General features: G+C 51.9%; 1 protein-coding gene across 8 annotated transcripts; it reads left to right on the plus strand.

Moving 5' to 3' along the window:
* The first annotated feature begins 465 nt into the window (after window positions 1–465).
* On the plus strand, window positions 466–17,870 carry LOC112994383 (tropomyosin alpha-3 chain). 8 transcript variants are annotated; one of them, XM_026118702.2, is made up of 10 exons: window positions 466–707; window positions 5,148–5,281; window positions 6,140–6,257; window positions 6,502–6,572; window positions 7,398–7,473; window positions 8,543–8,605; window positions 8,781–8,850; window positions 10,652–10,730; window positions 12,655–12,724; window positions 15,954–16,766. In XM_026118702.2, exons 1-10 carry the CDS (start codon window positions 576–578, stop codon window positions 16,029–16,031), a joined length of 891 nt encoding a protein of 296 aa, XP_025974487.1. In that variant the 5' UTR covers window positions 466–575; the 3' UTR covers window positions 16,032–16,766. The 8 variants fall into 8 exon arrangements, with proteins under 8 accessions (XP_025974487.1, XP_025974496.1, XP_025974486.1 ...); XM_026118701.2 differs by lacking the exon at window positions 7,398–7,473 and adding an exon at window positions 7,964–8,039 and having other exon boundaries at window positions 469–707; XM_064499003.1 differs by lacking the exon at window positions 7,398–7,473 and adding an exon at window positions 7,964–8,039 and having other exon boundaries at window positions 470–707; window positions 16,678–17,870.
* The last annotated feature ends 77 nt before the right edge of the window (window positions 17,871–17,947 follow it).

The raw sequence follows: 17,947 nt of genomic DNA on the forward strand, positions 1-17,947 counted from the left end.
CCGTGTCTCCCGTGGGGCGGTTCCGGCCCCCCGTGGGGCAGTGCTGTGTCCCCGGTGAAGCAGTGCCATGTCCCGGTCCCCCGTGGGGCAGTGCCGTGTCCCCCGTGGGGCGGTGCCGTGTCCCCCGTGGGGCAGTGCCGTGTCTCCCGTGGGGCGGTTCTGGCCCCGTGGGGCAGTGCCGTGTCCCCCGTGGGGCGGTGCCGTGTCCCCCGTGGGGCAGTGCCGTGTCTCCCGTGGGGCGGTTCTGGCCCCGTGGGGCAGTGCTGGGTCCTGGCCCCCCGTGGGGCGGTGCCGTGTCTCCCGTGGGGCGGTGCCGTGTCCCCCGTGGGCGGTTCCGGTCCCCCGCGGCCCCGCGCCGGGGCTGGATGCGCCCGGTCGCCATGGCGACGCGGGGCGGGGCGGGGCACATCCGGGCCCCGCGGCGGGCCGTTGGGGGGGGGGGGGGGGGATGGCGGGTGGGGCGCGCGGCGGAAGTGACGTCACTTCCCCGGTGGCGGGGCCGGGGCGGCGGGTTCCGGTATTTCAGGGCGGGGCCGGGCGGCGGCGCGCAGCGGAGCGGCGGCGGCGCGGGAGCCATGGCGGGGGCCACCACCATCGAGGCGGTGAAGCGCAAGATCCAGGTGCTGCAGCAGCAGGCGGACGACGCCGAGGAGCGCGCCGACCGCCTGCAGCGCGAGGTGGAGGCCGAGCGCCGCAACCGCGAGCAGGTACCGGCGCACCGGGACCCTCCCCCCGGCGGGGGGCATCCCCGCCCCTCCCGCCGCTGCGGGTCCGGAGGGCTGCGTTACCGGAGCCCGGCGCGGCCCTCGGAGCCGGGGCGGCCCCGCTCTGCTCCTCCCGGTGCCCCGGCGGATGCTGCTCGTGAGGCAGCGCCGGGCGCCCGGTTTGTGGCGGAGCCCCCGGGGGGGGATCCCGGTTTCCGGTGCCGCTTCGTGGCTGCGGGCCCCGGCGTTGGGCCCGCGGGAGCAAACGGCCAAGGGGGGGACCGGGACCGGCGCGGAAGGGCGGCGCCGGCCGAGGGGAGGTTTGGCTGCCGAGGTGTTGGGTGGCTCTTGGCGACCTGCGGTTGTCACCTGGGGCTGCCGCGTCGCAGAGGTTTGTGCTCTTAGCTGAGGGCAGCGCCCAGGATCCCCAGGCTACGGGTCTCGGTGCTGATTCCCTGTGTTCTGGGGCGGTGGGGCTGCTGGGCCCCTGGCCGGGATAAAAATGGGCCTTGTGTCCCGTTCAAAATCTGCCTGTTGGGAAGGTTTGGTGTTTTTCCGAAGAATTGCCCACTGCTGAGGCTCCGTGTCCCTGGCCCTCTGAGCAGGCGTGCGGAGGTACCCTGTGCCTGGTTTTCTGGCTGTTTGCGGATCTCCTGTCTTGCAGAACGCTTTGCACCCTGCCAGCCCGAGGTCTCACCTGGGGCGCTGACTTCTCGCTCCTGGTGCTGGGCCGTCTGTTTTACTGCTACAGTGAGCTGGGGTCTGCAGGAGTTGAGGGAGCCCCTTTGGGCAGGGGCAGCAGCTAGCGGCTCGTGGTCAGGTGTGTGGCATAACTGTTCTGGAAAGCCAGGTTGGGGCAGCAGCACTTTGAGATCTGGGCCTCTTTGAACATCTGTGTAAGCTTAGCCTGGCTCTTTGTAAATACCAGCATTACCTCAGCACACAGCTATCTGGAGGATGAGCTACTTGAGATGGTGTCTGCTGTTTAGGAAAGGTTTAGCCCCTCTGAGCTAGCGGCACAGTGAATTTCTGTACGGTGACTTACCTGCAGGACAGCTTGTTTGTTCTCGCTGAGGTCCCTGAATCTGAAAGCTGGTGTTGATATGGCTGGAAGAGGGGGCTGACATCTAGGCCACGGTGTTTGCAAGAGTACAAAAGCCGCTGGCTGTTTGCTGCTGCGGAACTACTCTGGGTTTCACTTACTGTTTTCCCTGCAACAGGCTTGGGGAGGGGCAGTAAGGTCTCGCGGGTCTGTGTCTGAGCTGTGGCACACCTTGGGCAAAACAGCTGCCTCCAGCCCGGCAGGCGCTGAGGAGCTGCCAGCTGAAAGGCAAAAGGAACTGGAGGGAGCTGGTGGATGTCTTTTTTCTTTGTTACTTGTCTCACAAGCCAGCTTCAAACTGAAACTGGCTTGTGCAGGGACCCGAGGGTGCTGGGAGGAGCTGAGGAGGGCTCTCGGTCTCTGGTCAGGTTTCCTGGCTGCTTGCTCATTCTGAGCTGCTCAAGAGGAAGGGGAGGAACCCAGCCATCTTGTCTGGCCCAGTGTTGCAAGCACAAAGGTGTAAGTAGCCTTGGCATGTGCTGATAAAATGGAAGTGATCTCACTTGTGATGCTGCCAGTGCAGGAGCTCAGTGGAAAACTCTCAGACTCTGTATCCTGCTAAGACACTGGCTAATGAGCGGGGATCTCCGCTGTTCCGTGCAGAATGCCTCGAATACTGGCGTCCTTGTTGTGAAAGTGTGGGGGAAGGGGAGCAGACAGCGACTGGGCTGGAATTGCTCGAAGGGAAGGAAGGAGCAACCACATCAAAATCTAAACTGGCAAGCACCCTGCTCTTGCAGTTCCTCCAGGCCAAGAGACTGAGGCAACTCCTGCACAGCAGGCCAGTGAGGCAGGCAGATGCTGGTGCTCTTTGCAGGGGAAGATTGAGGGTGGACAGATCTTTGGATTGCTCAGATCTGAGTGAAGCTCTTTGCAAATTTGCATAGTGACTTTACTGCTAATTTTGTTCAAATCACAAGGCTGAGGCTTTTAAAGCCAGAATGCTCAAGTCTAAATGTGTGGTGTGGATGATGTCCATAAGGAGCAGTGTGTCACTGCTTCTGTGGGGTTCCTGGGACAGATCTGGCTTTGCTATTAAGTCTGATAGTAGAAGATTCTACTGTGCAGTAAAATGAGGCCACTCCCAAACCTTAGTTCTGCTCTTTATTTGCAGCCACATAAGGAATTCTCTTGCAATAGCAGTGTTGTCATGGGAACATGCATGCTTCCACACCAGCTTGCTGGAGCCCTGTTACATGGAGAGAATTTGTGCCTGCAGTGTAGTGGCATCTTGTGCGCACCCCAGAATGTGTGGCCTGGCCCTCGTGTGCTACTGACTCCTGAGGGATTTCCTTTTTAGCGGATCTCCTTGGCCTGGGGAAGTGATGGGGAACCACAAATGCCATGACAAGCTCTGCCCATGGCTTCCAGGGCCCTTTGTAGCTCTCTGACTCAGGGTTGTCTTCCTGAGTCTGTGGGAAGCATGGAGGAATGGGAATGTGCTGTTCAGCAGTGGGGCTGCCTGGAAGTTCAAGGGAAGCCTGCCAGCTTCAGTTGTATCCAGTGAAGAAAAGCAGAAATAAAGGATAAGGGTCCTTCTGCAGACCCCCTTAACGGGGGAGAGGCGGTTCCTTAGCAGCAAGGGAGTTTTCTTGGGTGGGTCAAGCTCTGACTACAGGAAGTCAGGGTTAAGTGATGAGGTTCTGGAGGTCAGGAAACAGGCCTGGTGTGCCCTGACCCCTTGGGAGATGGGGGAGGCTCACTGCCTCGACAGCCTCTTGCCTCTTTAATAGGCTGTACGCATGTGTGTCAAACAGTCTCCTTTCCAGTTCTGTTTAACATATCATTTTGTTCCTCTTCTAGCAGACCACTTCCTCCTCTGGAGGAATGTGCTGGCTGCTCCGCAGGGCTGGGGCTGTGGCAGCACGCTGTAGTGCTGGCTTGGAGCATCAAAGTGCTGCAGGTTTCCATGGTGAGGAGCAGGGTGTGCCAGCATGGAGCTCCTCTCTCAGAGCAAGTTCCCTTCTTGCAACCTGTGTTTTGAAACCTGCTGTTGGGAGGTGCCGATCACCTTGCTGCCGGCCAGGGCACCACACAGTGGTGGTCATGAGCTGGCCTGGGAGCAAAGAGCTCGGGCAGCTGCCCCGGGAGCTGAACTTGATTTGAGTTAAACCCTATTCTAACACTAGCCTCTTTCATAGCTCTGCTCCTCCCTCCCTGGGCATCAGCTGGCTTGTTTAGAAGCAGCATGTCCTCGCAGGCTGCTTTGTTACAAGTAGCTGGGATATTTCATATATGCCTGGCATGTGCACTAGTGTCTCTGTAGTAGATCACAATGCTGTCCTGAAATGGCTGTAGCCCCATGACATCTCTGTAATGGCTCAGAAATGCTGCTGAAGAACGGGATGCCATGTTCCTCGGGGATGGCTCTGATGGGGCTTTAGTGTCTCCAGAGCTTCCAGGCTTCCCTCCAGTTCTGGTCAAGGGTGGATGACACTGTGGCTGATTGCATGTGCGCAATAGCATCTGATCTCTGCTGATTTCTCTAAAGCCTCGGTTATTCCTGTGGTCCTGCTTCTGGGTACTGCCTGGCAGCAAATGCAGCGCCCACAGGCTCTCGGCAGTTTCACTGACTCCTGGGTAGCAAGGCTGAAGTGAGGTGGCTGTCTCCAAGTGGCTCTTGCTGGGGAACAGCCTGCCTAGCTTATCTCAAGATTGGATCAGACTCTTTTCTCTGGGTTGTTAGTGAATTGCTGGGAGGAAGGAAACCTAGAGCACAGTTAGCCTTAGTGCCCACAGTGCCAGTGACTCAAGCCACAAATAGCCATCGGCTGAACCATGTTGCTGCCCCAGACCTGGGGCAGCTCTGTAGAAAGCCTGATCTGTCAGCGCTGGGACGCAGCTTGGCAGACCTCTGAACCTGGAGCTTTTAATCTTTCTCACTTTGCTGCTAAGAGAACTTGTTTCAAGCAACACTCATGTCCAGATCACATGGACAAACTGACCTTAAGGTAAATCGCAGGCTGCCATGGAGCTCTGGTGTCGTGGATAAATAAGACCGTGATGGATGGCCTGGCAGGGTTACAGCAGCTGCGGAGGAAGACGCATCGAGCCATAAACACTAAGTAGATGACTTATGCTGAACTGTCAAGTCAGCTCAAGCTGACATGTGAGAAACCTGCAGAATGACTGCTATGCTTGCTAAGCTGTATGTTAAATCTTGCAAGGCTTAACGCGCAAGCATATGGGGAGTGCTGTCTCGGTGTAAGAAAGTGGATAAAGCACCTTGTCTTTGGTTTGGCTTCCAGTATGCTGCCACTGACCTGAAGGCAGACCTCAGCTGCCCTGCGCTAGCTGCTGAACCTGCTACAGACTGAGTCACTCTGATCTGCTCCCTCTAGGCTGAAGCAGAAGTGGCCTCTTTGAATCGCCGTATCCAGCTGGTAGAGGAGGAGTTGGATCGAGCTCAGGAGCGTCTTGCCACAGCTCTGCAAAAGCTGGAAGAGGCAGAGAAGGCTGCAGATGAAAGTGAAAGGTGAGCAGGGGTTGCTGCTCTCACTTGGTGAAACATCCAAACATGTTCCTGACTGAGGGTCCTGTGCTATCAAGCTTTTGGGCTTCCTGGAGGGTGGGAAGTAAATGCCACATCAAGACTGGATGTGGGAGTCAGTAGCTGCTTATGCAGAGCCCCTAAAACAATGCTGTGGCCTTAAGTGAGTGTCCTTAGAACCTGAGGCAAGTAGCAAGCAAGTGCCATGGGCTGCCCTGCATCCCCACCTCTGAGGGAAGAGAAAGGAGCGGGTTTTGGGAAGTCACTTATTGGATAAAGATGACTGCTGGGAGTGGGGGAAGCTTTTCTTCCTGCTGCTTCTGCCAGAAGCCTCCATCCTGGCAGATGGCCCTTGCTAACCTGGGATTGTGATTCAGAGGGGAGTGGTCCCATCAAAGTGCTTCCAGTTGGCTGATGTGCTTCATCAATGCACATGCTGTAGTGAGCAGCCTGACCCAGCTGATGTCCTGCCATAATGACAAACTTGGCTCTTCCTATATTTCAGCCTGGAAAGTGCTCAGCTCAACTGCATAGAGTCCCCTAAGAGAGCCTGACTTGCCCTGCTCAGCAGCACCCTGTTTCCCTTGTTCGAGAAGTCCAGTGAGCTGCTGGAATAATGCTCCAGGAAAGAGTTAATTCTGAGCAATTAAGGTTGCTCTGTTTGCATCAGCCCAGCAGTCTGTCTTGCTGTGTTATCCTTTGCACTCAGAGGTTTTGCAACTTTTGGGGAAGCAACATTGTTCCAGTGGGAGCACTGTTAATGCTCTGAAATGCCTTACACTCCTGCTGGCTTGTACAGGATTGGTTTATACATCTCCCCTCACTGCACTCTCTTTTGGGCAGAGGCATGAAAGTCATTGAAAACAGAGCTCTGAAGGATGAGGAGAAGATGGAACTGCAGGAGATCCAGCTCAAGGAAGCCAAGCACATCGCTGAGGAGGCAGACAGGAAGTATGAGGAGGTGAGGCTCTTGGATGCTCCAGTACAGCTGGCCTTGGCCAGGAGAGGCGGCTCCTCTTCCTGTAGACGGTGCTTTCCTTAGCAAACACGGTGGTGGGTGGGGGAGAGCCTGGCTCTCGGCGGAGCTACACCAGTGTTACCCCTTGCCAAGAGACTCTGGTGACTGCAGCGAGCGTTTCCTTTACTACCTTGCACAGCCTGTGAGTACAAAATACCTTCCTGTTAACTCTGACTCTCCCTTTCAGGTCGCTCGGAAACTGGTGATTATAGAAGGAGATCTGGAGCGTACTGAAGAGAGAGCCGAGCTCGCGGAGTCGTGAGTATATCTGCTCGCATACAACTTGCGTGTGTACCTCTGCACGGAAACTAACACTAACAGAGCATTTCTAACCTTGTTACACAAGGCCTGAAGTATGGAGTGGGTTTAGATCTTCAGATGAAAGAGTTGGAAATAATCTGCTCTGAACAGGATTAAGTCCACTGAGAACAGAGTTTGCACATCAAATCAGTGTGATTTGCCTTGTAGTGGAGATGTTCTGCCTTTCTGCATGGAGCGACTTCTTGGGCAGTAAAGGTCAAAGGATCCTTCTCCACTCGGTATTCACTAGCACTGCTTTGTATGGTCACTAGCTCATTGCACACTGCTGTGGGGCACCTGAGTGCACAGTGCTTGTCCTAAAACTGCAAAGGCCTCCTGAGCAGGGAGCTGGAGCTGCATGTGGAATGTCCAAAGGCAGATCTGTGGCTGAGGCTGGTCTCCGGCCTTTTAAAAAAAAAAAAAAAAAAAAAAATTGCAGTAACCACTAGAGACTTTTGCACTGCTGAGCAGCAAGCTAAACTTCCTCTGCTCAGAGCAGAGACACAAACTGCATTGTCTGGACTCCTTTCACTTGTCTGGATGCTTCAACTGATCCTTAAGGGAGTTGGTCAGGGCCTTTCTCAGTCTTCTGGGCCTTGTCTAACAAAGTGCATATGCAGCAACAGCGCTGTGCTTCCTGTCCAGACATGCATGTCATGACTGTGATGTTTTTGTTTTTCCCCTTCCCCCCCCTTTTTTTGCTCTGCTTTATTGTGTTATTTGTGGTCCTTTTTGACCCTTGCCCCCACCTGGCTTGTGCCATCATGTGACCGTCACTAACAGTCGTTGCCGGGAGCTGCAGGAGCAGATCAGAGTGATGGACCAGAACTTGAAGTGTCTGTCTGTTGCCGAAGAAAAGGTACTAACCTTTCCCTTCTCAAACCATTAAACCAAAGCTCTTGTGGTCATCTTGTTACACTCCTTCCTTCAGCTTAATTGTGTCTCTTTCTCTCTCCTGGAATGCTCTGTCCTCTCTGATCATGAATACTTCTGTCTGAATGGATGGCAGCTGTCCAGCTATCCATCAGAACAACTTCCCCCTTACAGCAAACTAAACATGCAACTTTTACTTGAAGACTCTAGGTCCTGCACAAATGTGTCCACATCTCAGCTGCTCAGTTCAGTGCCCTGTGTTCATGCCAGTAGATTATTTGAAGTGAACTTGGAGGCTGTGAGGGAACTTGCTTCCTGCAGAAGTGCCTTGAAGCAAGGTCTCATCCAGTCTGATCATTTTGTCCCCTAAAATACTTAGGTCTTCCCTACACATGGATTCACTTCTCATCTCTCCTGTCTTTCCTTCCCACTTCTTTTCTTCTTTTTTCCCTCCCTTTCTTTACAAAAATCCACAGTAAATGTTCCGAGCTGGAGGAAGAGCTGAAGAATGTCACCAACAATCTCAAGTCTCTTGAGGCTCAGGCTGAGAAGGTAGGGCTGCTTTTCAAAGGGCCAGAAACCTTTCTGTTTTGCTAGAAGAGAGTATGAATGCAAAGCACCCATGGGGATGGAAATGATGCAACTGCAGCCTTAAGCAAGTGTGGAGAGCAGTGCTTGTTCTCCCAGGCCTGTGGCTCCCAGAAGAACTAACGGACTTCAGTGCAGAGCTAATGTTGACTTCCAGAAGCTGGGAGTGCAGGAAGTCTGCCCTTCCCTGCCTTGAGGCAGATGTGAGCAGCCCAAGATGTGTATGCTGCTTGGATGTGAATGATCTGTGCCCAACTCTGTATGTTGTGTATATGGTTTGGGACTTGCTGCCTGACCCAGTTCTGTTGGACTAGGGTAGGGGTGTGAATAACCATCAGTTGGAAGTTCCTGTGGGTGTGTATGTGCAGCAAGGAGTTTGTCTCCCCTTGTAGCTGCAAGATCTCTGGAGTGGGAGATATCTGGGGTTGCTGAGGGCTGCTGTTTGCTGATGCTCTCCTTTTCCACAGTACTCCCAAAAAGAGGATAAATATGAAGAAGAGATCAAGATCCTGACTGATAAACTCAAAGAGGTGAGTGACTGTGTCAGGATAGCCCATGTGGGCTGGCCCCATGGAGATTCAGTCCTCAATTTCCTTGGGGAGAGACATGGAGGATGGGAGATGCCACATCCTCAGGCTGATGCTTTTCTAGTCCTTTGCGGCATGTGAAAGCTGTTGCACTGACTGACTCACTCCTGTCTGGCAGGCGGAGACTCGTGCCGAATTTGCTGAACGATCTGTAGCCAAGCTGGAGAAGACCATTGATGATTTGGAAGGTACATTCTGGGGATGGGGAAGCCAAAGAACATGTGAGGAGTGGGGAGCTGAGGAAGGCTGTCTCCCAGATAGCTGGAGAGTGGAGACACTGCTCTGCACTTGGAGCATAGCCAAACAGCCTGCAAGGTGAGGTTGGAGCCTCTAGGCTCAAGAACTGTGCCCAATGTATCTGCTCTTAAAATGAGGCCTGCCACAGCACAGCCAGGAGACAAAGTTCTTGATCTGAACATCTTGCCATATCTGACTCATAGTAACAGACAGCATGGATGGTAGATCTTGGCTGTAATGTCCTCAGGAATGTAACTGGATTACTATACTTCAGTTTAACCAAAGTTAAGGAGTAGAGTAGGAAAAGCCACCTGAACTCAACAGGAACTGGCTTCAATAACATAATTCTGTGCAGAACTGCATGCATGTGGCTGGCTGCTGCAGACAGTATTACTGCAAGTCAGCTGGAGACAGTAGTTGGTGAGTCATGCGCCAGCCCCCATGAAGATCCAGACTGCCCAGCATCAGTCCTGATTCAAGATGAAACCACTTGAAGCCCCATCCATACAGTGTGGTGTCTGCTTTTGCCAAGGATGGGTTTCTTTCCTCCTGTTCCTGGTTTCACAGTACCTAAGAAACACTCCTGATGCCTGACTTCACAGAATCCTCTCCCCAAAGGATGGGAAGAGAAGGTTCCAGCTACCTGTTCTAGATCTGGGGCTGCAGCTGATTCTTCTGTAGACAGCTGTAGATGGAGTGCTGGTGCTGACAAGACAAAAACCTTAGTGGCCCCCTGCCTTGACCACAGCATGTGTCTCAGTGGTCTTTTAGTGCCAGGTCTTGGAGATTCAAAGCTGCATTGTCCCATCTGGAGTTGCTCAGGAGTTTTATCTAGAAATAGCAATGGTGTCAGCTGAGCTGTTCCAGAACTGCAGCCAAGCAGCAGTCTGAGCCAATTCATGATCGAGGGCAAGCCTTTATTGGAAACTGCAAAAACTGCAAGTCCTGCACGCTACCCTTGAAACACTGATTGGGTGAGTTGGCTCCAGTCTACAGGCTTGCTGCTGAAGTGACCTAGTTTATGACAACTGACAAAGTTCTCTGGGCCCTGTGAAACTGTTAACAACATTAACAGCTGTGCTGTAGCCTAGGCAGTCAGTGCTGGGAGAAGTCTTTGCCAGCTCTACGCAATCCTGAAGGAGTGCATCAGTATGAGTTTCAAGACTGCCTCCTCCACTGAAGGCAGGTGATCTGCTAGTTGGCTCCATTATCTGATGGAGAACACAGGTGTGGCTTGTCTGTTCAGCTTATCCTGCCTAGCTGTGTATGTACATAATGGGAATTCCCTCTGATGCCAGGGACTATTACTTAACTGACTTCTCCCATACAGGTTTTGTATTGAAACTGAAGGTGAGAACAAAGGACTTAATTGATCTGTGCCTTCCTTGGTTTAGTAATCAGATCATCTCCCTGACAAGTGGAGTGGCCCTTCCCTGGTACTCCATCTGTCAGTGGTTCCTGCTGACCTAGCAGAGCAGCTTGTTCTCATAAGCTAATGTGGTTTGAGATCTTGGTTTAGTTCACCTTAGAGCTGGCTTGTAATCTGGAAGGCACTTGCTGGTCAGCCTGTCCTCAAGCTGTCAAAACCCTCTCATTCATTGCTCAGGAACTAATAGAGTTGTAACGTCTCCACATCTGACTTCATTTTCTTCTGTTCATGAATCCCATACTGCTTTTCCTGCCCCAGGGTATTGGAAGACCTCTGCCTGCCCTCATTGTTTCCCTTTTGTTCTCCTCCTAAACCTCTTCTAGATGAGCTCTATGCCCAGAAACTGAAGTACAAAGCAATTAGTGAGGAACTGGACCACGCCCTGAATGACATGACTTCCATGTAAATATGAGCTGGCTGGTGTTTGCCTCTTGCTTCAGCAGGCTAGACCGCCAGAGCTTGCTTGGTTTGCTGTGATTTCCATAGCCAGTGAATCAATGGCGCTGTGTCTAGGTTACTTCTACAGATCTCTGCCTCTAGGATTGTGGAGACTTCCTTGCAGCATGCTGTATTCTAACTCTAGGTCCTTGTGATCTGCATGTGTAATTCTGAGTGCTGTGCTGGCCTTAAAGAGTTCTGACCTGAACTCACTGATCTGTGCTAAGGAATGCAATTCCCAGTCCCACTGGAAAAGGCTTCCTAAGGTAATGCTGCTTAGTTGCCTGCTAGAGCAATGGACCATGGTCTCAGGATTCCTCTTGGAAGAGGCTGTGGATAGTGCTCAAGTGGATTCCTCAGGAATCGCTGTAACAGACTTGAGATGGAGTGGATCATGAAGTGATCTGTGGAAGTAGCTGAACTTGTGTGTTTCTGCAACTTCGCTACTTAGCTTTTTGTTCAGATTTGCTGTGGATTCTGCTAACAGCTGCTCTGCACAGTCCTTACCACTAACCAAGGAAACACCAGGTACTTGTTGTAGAGGAAGAGCCTTAACGCTAGCATCTGAAAGCTCCCTGAACGGTTTGCTGTGCACAAACCACTTAGGCGCCTCTTAAAATTAGTGTCTCCTTCTGTTTCACACAGATAAGTCTTGTGATTCCAAACTCCACTTTGGATTTGCCTCTCTGCTTGATGGCTTGTTCTGCATCTGCAGCCTGCATTCATGCTCTCGTCATCTCACTCTGAATTCCAGTACCTTTTTCCAGTTACTGTGTGCAGGGCATCACTGAACAAATGCTGCAAGGATGCTGAAACTTGACAGCAGTAGCAGCCCCCCAGTTACACTGCACTTGCTTCTAAACAAAGCTCTCTCTGTTTGACCTGATGTGCCAGACACTGCTGTGCTCTAAGGGGCTGCCCTTTCAATGTCTGGGTGTAGCTGGGAGTATGTTGTGTTCTCATCTGCATATCTTGTGTAGAGCCATAAAGCTCCTTTTGTATTTCTCTTGCCTCTTGCTTGAGCATGATGTCACTTTTTTTTTTTTAAGAAAAACAACTCTTGTATAAATTGAATGGAACGGCTGGTGCTGTTGAGAAATGGATTTCTAGTGACCATTTGCTGCTTTAGAGTAACTGTTTCAATGTTGCCTTCCAATCAGTGTAATCTTTATTGGTGTTGGTGGAATACATAGACTTCATTAATGCACTGAAACTTTTACCCTTTGGGTGTCTTATTGGCTCACATGTGAACTGCAGCTCTGCAAACAGTGCCTCAATGCACAGCATGCTCTGTAGGATCAAATAGGATGCTTGGGTTTGTAGCAGAAAGTCTTCAAGCTGTGTCTGCTTCAGTCTGGCTAAAGACACTCCTCACACTTGACTGCTCTGTAGCATTCACTGGTATCAGTTGCCAAATGCTGGCTTGCAGTGGGAAGTTACCACACCTGATAGTCGCTAGGTCACTGGCAAGATGTGAAAGCTAGTAAATACCAAGCAAATCCTTGCTGAATTCTAGTCAGACAGGCTTGGCTGAGTGCTAGATGCTGCAGTAGCCTGTGCCTGTGTGAGGCCCTTGCTTCTGGAATGAGAATTGCACCACAGCAGAACTGAGGGCATTGGTGCCAGGGAATACCAGCCTGGCAGACTCCTCCGGCTCCCTGCGCAGGGGCTGAGGGTGGCAGGTTCCTTCTGGGGAGCATGGCATGGAGCACTACACCGAGCACTGCAGCTAGTGGCAGGCTGCAAACACCTGACACATTTCACTGCTGATTTGAGTCTACTTGTTTTGGTACCATAAGCACTGATCAGCCTGACATAACTGTATGTGCTGCCTCATGGTGGCTTGTCAAATACTTTTTTCCTTCCTGGATTGGTTTGTCTGCCACAGGGCCCGAAGAGCCCTTCATGAGCCGAGTTTTGGTGAAATGGGACACCCCCAGTGGTTTCCTGAACCTCAGGTTTGTTTGCATTCAGTTCTCCCACACCAATGGCACTAGCAGTAAGCATAGTCCAAGCACACTGAACTGCCTCAGCCTGTTCTCGCTGTCTTCTGTATCAGGGCTGTCCCCTTTCTGCTGGACACTATTGCAGATTTGAGCAGGGAAGGATGAAGTACTCTTTACTCTTGCAAGGGGTTTCAAAGGGTAACAGTTCGGAAAGCTCTGGCAGATGGTGGTCTGGCTTTCCTGGGGCATAGGAAATAGCTCTGTGCCATGTGACCAAAGAGCAAGAATCTGCAGCTCTTCAGTAACTAAACCTGCAGCTTAACTAGGGGGTCTAGCCCCTGTGTGAGGGGGCAGGGCTTCCATCTCAAATACCAAGAGGAATGGAGGCTTCCAGCCTGGCATTTGGTTGCCAGCTCTTCCTGGGAGGGATGCGGCACCACACTCCCTGCCCTTGTGAAACAGCCTCCCTCCTCATTGGGAGGTCTCGTCAATCGAGGGTTTATTACCAGCTTGCATGGAGTGTGGAGCAGGTGGCTGTACTGCTGCACAGCGGTGTTGCAAGTGATGTTATCAAAGGCTGGGCTTTGGCAAGCCCTCTCAATGCTAGTCTTGATAGAACTCCGTACTGGGTGGTGAATGGATGTGTAGGTGATGCAACTTGTGCCCTGGGAGGTTTTGAAAGGCTTCTGGTCTGACTGGATTGCTAGGCTTGTATAGGCTGGTTACCAGGAGCGGGGCTGTTGACTCGGGAGCGCAGCAGATGCAGATAAACTGACCAGGAGGTGTGGGTCTTGGAGCTCCCCGAGATGCAAACGTGACCTCTGAGGCTGCCCTGCAGGTTGGGTGGGGAAGGGAGAAGGCCAGATACTGGAGCCAGTCCCAGCAGGTCTGAGCAAATGCTCAGTACTGAGAGGCTATTCCTGAGGTGTAGGAAGGGTCATGCCAATTACTTAAGTCAATCTGCTCTGTGGGTGAATCATCAGGTTCATGTCCACAAGCAGTAACATGGGGCACTTGGTTGAAGGCTATCAGCTGTTGCACCAGCCTAGTCACTCATGCTTCTACTAATCACAGTTTCATTGTCATCCTAGAGATCTAGGACTGGCCCTGGTCACCTGGGGCTGGAGACTGACATCAGGGGACCCAGCCTCCCTGCTTAAAGCCAGCATGGAGGCAAGAGAGCCAGTCCTTGCAGTAGTAGCATATATGCAAGGTGGACACAGGCATAGGCCAGCATGGGATGTTTGTCTCCCATACCACAACTTCCTTCTGCTTCCCAGTTAGATTGTAGTGGGCAGCAGCTGTCAGCTTCTCTTGCTGCTGTTTGGTCCCTCAGTGGCTTTAAAGAAGGGACAGTTGGTATTACTGCCCTCTACCCTGCAGGCTGAGGCATAGCTGGAGCAGGGTGGCTGTTGGTTCTCCAGGGTGTTCTGGCTGGCTGTGGCTGACAGAGCACGTGGCAGGTGTATGGCTGTCCAGCCCTGAGAGGTGACCTGTCCTGGGAGAAGATCAGACTCAGACTGGTTCCCTCTTGGGGCTGCTGATTAAAAACACATGTGCTTAGGTACTAGCCATGGGAGGAGCATGGCTGCTAGTGCCCTGAGAGGCAAGCTCCTGTAAGGACAGGTACCAGGTGTGGGGTGAAGGATGTTGGATGCAGTAGCAGCCTGTACCCTGCCCATCTGGTTGTTCTGGAGCTCAGATTCCTATTATATGGCTACCACAGAACTTCCTCTGTCTGGCATCCAAAGTAGATGCTGCCTTCAGTCCCTCAGTTGAAGTGGTGAGCTGTTAGTGTGGCACAAAGTCATGTCTTGGAGGTGTATCCTCCAAGTCAGGTATGAGGTGCTGTCACTGTCAGGTCTGCTGTCCTTAGAGCCCTCTGGGTCCCTGTCCTATTGCTGTAACCCCCTCAGTTCCACTGCTGTGTGGTATTGCTCATCCTGGAAGGTAGTTTTGGTCCAGCCATATCTGGACTACTTCCTTCTGCAAAACACTGCACAGGCTTAAAGCACATCCTTGCTCTCTCCTTACCTGGGTACAGTGCAGTCCAGCCTGCAGGCTCCTTCTCTGGTGTTCTTCTCTTCCTTCCTCTGCCTTCATAAGCCCTTGGCAACACTTCCATTTCTGCCTGCACTTGGCTTCCACTGTGATCTTCCTGAGCAGAAAAGCAAGTTAGAGTAAGACAAACCTTTGTTCTCCCTGTCTTCATCTATGTAATAACCTAGACTTGATCCTCAGAGGCATGTGTTAGAGACAGGTTATTTATGTGCTCATCTTGGTACTCTACTAACCTTCCCTTTCTCTCTCTTTCTCTTTTCCTCTTGTTTCCCCTAATCCTCCTGTTGCTGCTGCAGAGCGCCTGTACAGCCAGCTTGAGAAAAATCGCCTGCTCTCTAACGAGCTGAAGTTAACGCTGCATGATCTGTGTGACTGAGAAGGGGGCCCACTAATGCCATTAAACAAGCTTATTGCGACCACCAATGCTGTGGACCACAGTGAAATCTGATCACTCTTAAGACTGGCAGACTTGCAAATTTTATGCAGTTACTGCTATTTAATGGGGCAGTTGAAGTTGATCCTCTAATGTACTTTATTTAAAAGCTTTTTATAAAAAGGTAACCTCTATTCTTGGTGAAGTAACCCTAGGACATGGCTGTTTTCTGAACAGTCGTGTTTGCTAGTACAGTGGGACCTGCCTGGCTCCTCCACAGAACCAGAACGGTGCTCACCAGCGGAGGGGTGGGGTGGAGTGAGGCCTATGTCTGTTAGATACCTCTCAAGTGCTATGTTAGCTGAATGACTGTAGGATTTCCTGCTGCATGGAGTGATGGCTTCTAACAATAAATCACTGACCTTGTGGTCCGTAAGACACTGCAAACCTGTAGTACTTTCATACAGTTGAGCTCTAACCTAGAAGGTTTGAGGGAAAAGGTTGTTCCTGGGGCCTGACCCCCACTGCAGATGCAGAGTCCCAGAATGCAATGGGAAAGCTAATGGACATCTTGAAAGCCAGTCGCAAAATACATGGCATAAAGCTGTCTCTTGCATGCCTCCAGGGAGTCTTTAAATGCTGCTGTTGCTAGTGCCCTAGGAAGGCTGCTTTTCGCTCTGGGCTTAGTGCATCACTTCTGAACTGTGAGACAGCTGCTGGTCAGACCCTCAGCATTTCCCTCAGGAGGGGGGCGGTGGGGAGCTATCTTGGAGAAACTGTCTGTACCTAAAGGATATCTTTCCACAGCCTGTCTGTCCAGTGTCCCAGCGTGTGGATTTCTTCACAGATAAGGGTGGGCTGTCCCTTGGAGTAAAGCCTACCTAGAGTGCTAGTTGCTGGTCTGAGCTCTCCTCCTGGCTTAAGGAACATGTGAGAACTGACTGTGCAAGTTCCCTGTAGTCTTGGGCAGAGTTGCAGCACCCTTGCTCCTACTTGCTCGCTGTCTGCCATTCACTGAAAAAAGCCTCTTCCCTACTGTCCTTGAGGCATGGTTGTCTGCTCCCTGCTGCTAGGTAGTGTGGTCTTGGTGACCAGCTTGGCATCTCTATCCTGTGCTAGGGGAAACAGGGGCAAAACCAGTTGCAATCCTGGGGGGTGACTTCTATGTGTATTTTACCTGAGTTGCTCTTGGGTGGCTTGCGGGGCCACTGGGGTCTGCTGTCTGGAAGCGTGGAAGCCCTGGGGAAAGCTAGCTGCAGTCTGAGGCACCTGCATGCAAACTACTGCCTAGAGCACTAGCTAAAGGTACATCATGACCTTGCCACTTGGGAGCACCGGCAACGCAGGAGACGAGGGCTACAGATGAGCCAGGTAACTCCAGAGCTTCTAGCTGCAAATAGCCAGGCACCCAGAAGCTGAGAACCTAGCTATGGCAGCGTGCTGGGAAGGGGCTAGTGCAAGCTTTCTTTGGCAAAGGTTTCTTAGTTGTCTTAAGCTGACTTGTAACTATGCAACTCTTGCTTCCCCCTAGATAAACTGAAATCCACCAAAGAGGAGCATCTCTGCACGCAAAGAATGCTGGACCAGACCCTGCTAGACCTGAACGAAATGTAATGGATCCCTGCCACTGCCTCTGCCACGTGATGCCAGTGGGGGCCAGCCCAGCCACTGCTGACCTCTAACCCTTGGGGACTATGGTTTACCTTCTGTTGCCAACTTGACCAAACATTAATCTTCCACTTCACCTCAGGGTTAAAGGTCATCAGGTTGGGCAGAGCTTGAAACAGCATTATTAAGGGAAATAAACAATGCAATAATGTTTGGGGAGCATGTTTGAGATGTATACATTTTGTAACTACCTTTTTTTGTAGCAACCATTGTAAACATTCCAAATAACTGAGGCTCATGAGCTACACTTCAAAGCTCTCAGCTTTAAAATTTGGTATTAACCTTCTGTTAATCAGCTCTGGGCTGCCCTGCTTTGGCAGGGGAAGAAGGAGGGTGTGATGGTTCCTAGCTGTGGCCTGGCTAGGAATGGAAGCCAGCTGGGAAACCTTCCTGCCTCATCCTACATGGCCTGCTGGGGCTGGAACTCCTCTCCAGGAGCTATTTGCCAAAAGCACAGTTCAGTTTCTCAGCTTTAAGGTAATGCTGTGTTGTGCAGAAGCAATGTGAGCAGGAGGAGACTTTTTTTAAAAAAGCCAAGTCTGTTATCTGAACATTTGACTCTTCACAGGGGCTGTTTCCCCTCCCTCTCCCCCCAGTGTTGGCCACTTCCTTTCCCTGTAGGCTTAGAGAAGCCGTGGCCCCTCTAACCTGTTGCTACACAGGGGTTGAATTTGCCTTCACTAAGTGCTGATGTACCAAGCTTTATCACTCATTGCTGGGTTCAACTTAACAGCTTAAGTACAAAAGTCTTGTTTTCTTTGAGAAGTTTTGCCTGCCCTGAGGGGGGAGCCGAGGCCTTCCCTCCCCCCGGGAGTGCTCTTAGTGTCTTAATGAGGTACAAGCCATCCTGCAGTGCGTTGGTGTGTAGTTGTCGTGAGGCGTGAGTGTGGAGACGTGCCAAGCTCGCCGCGTGTAGCTTACGGTTCAAGCATGCTGCTTGGTTGTAGCAGTTTTAGGGGCCAATCTGGAGAAAAGAACCATATAAAGTGTTTTGATACTAAATTTGAAAACAAAAAAATTGTCTTACTGTCTTTTGAAATAAAACCAATCCCTCCACACCGGTGTCTGGCTGCAGTGCTTTCCCGGGGGGCAGCGCTTGGGGACTGGGGGTATCTGTGTCGGTCTCTCACTGA

This window comes from Dromaius novaehollandiae, chromosome 29 (assembly GCF_036370855.1).
Source record: "Dromaius novaehollandiae isolate bDroNov1 chromosome 29, bDroNov1.hap1, whole genome shotgun sequence".
Taxonomy (NCBI): Eukaryota; Metazoa; Chordata; class Aves; order Casuariiformes; family Dromaiidae; genus Dromaius; species Dromaius novaehollandiae.

Bases quoted from the DNA above. Each gene is read 5' to 3' on its own strand.
- LOC112994383 (XM_026118702.2), top strand. From the start codon at position 576: ATGGCGGGGGCCACCACCATCGAGGCGGTGAAGCGCAAGATCCAGGTG. The intron at 8,606-8,780 runs GTGAGTGACTGT...CCTGTCTGGCAG, and splicing joins TGACTGATAAACTCAAAGAG to GCGGAGACTCGTGCCGAATT. The intron at 8,851-10,651 runs GTACATTCTGGG...AACCTCTTCTAG, and splicing joins GACCATTGATGATTTGGAAG to ATGAGCTCTATGCCCAGAAA.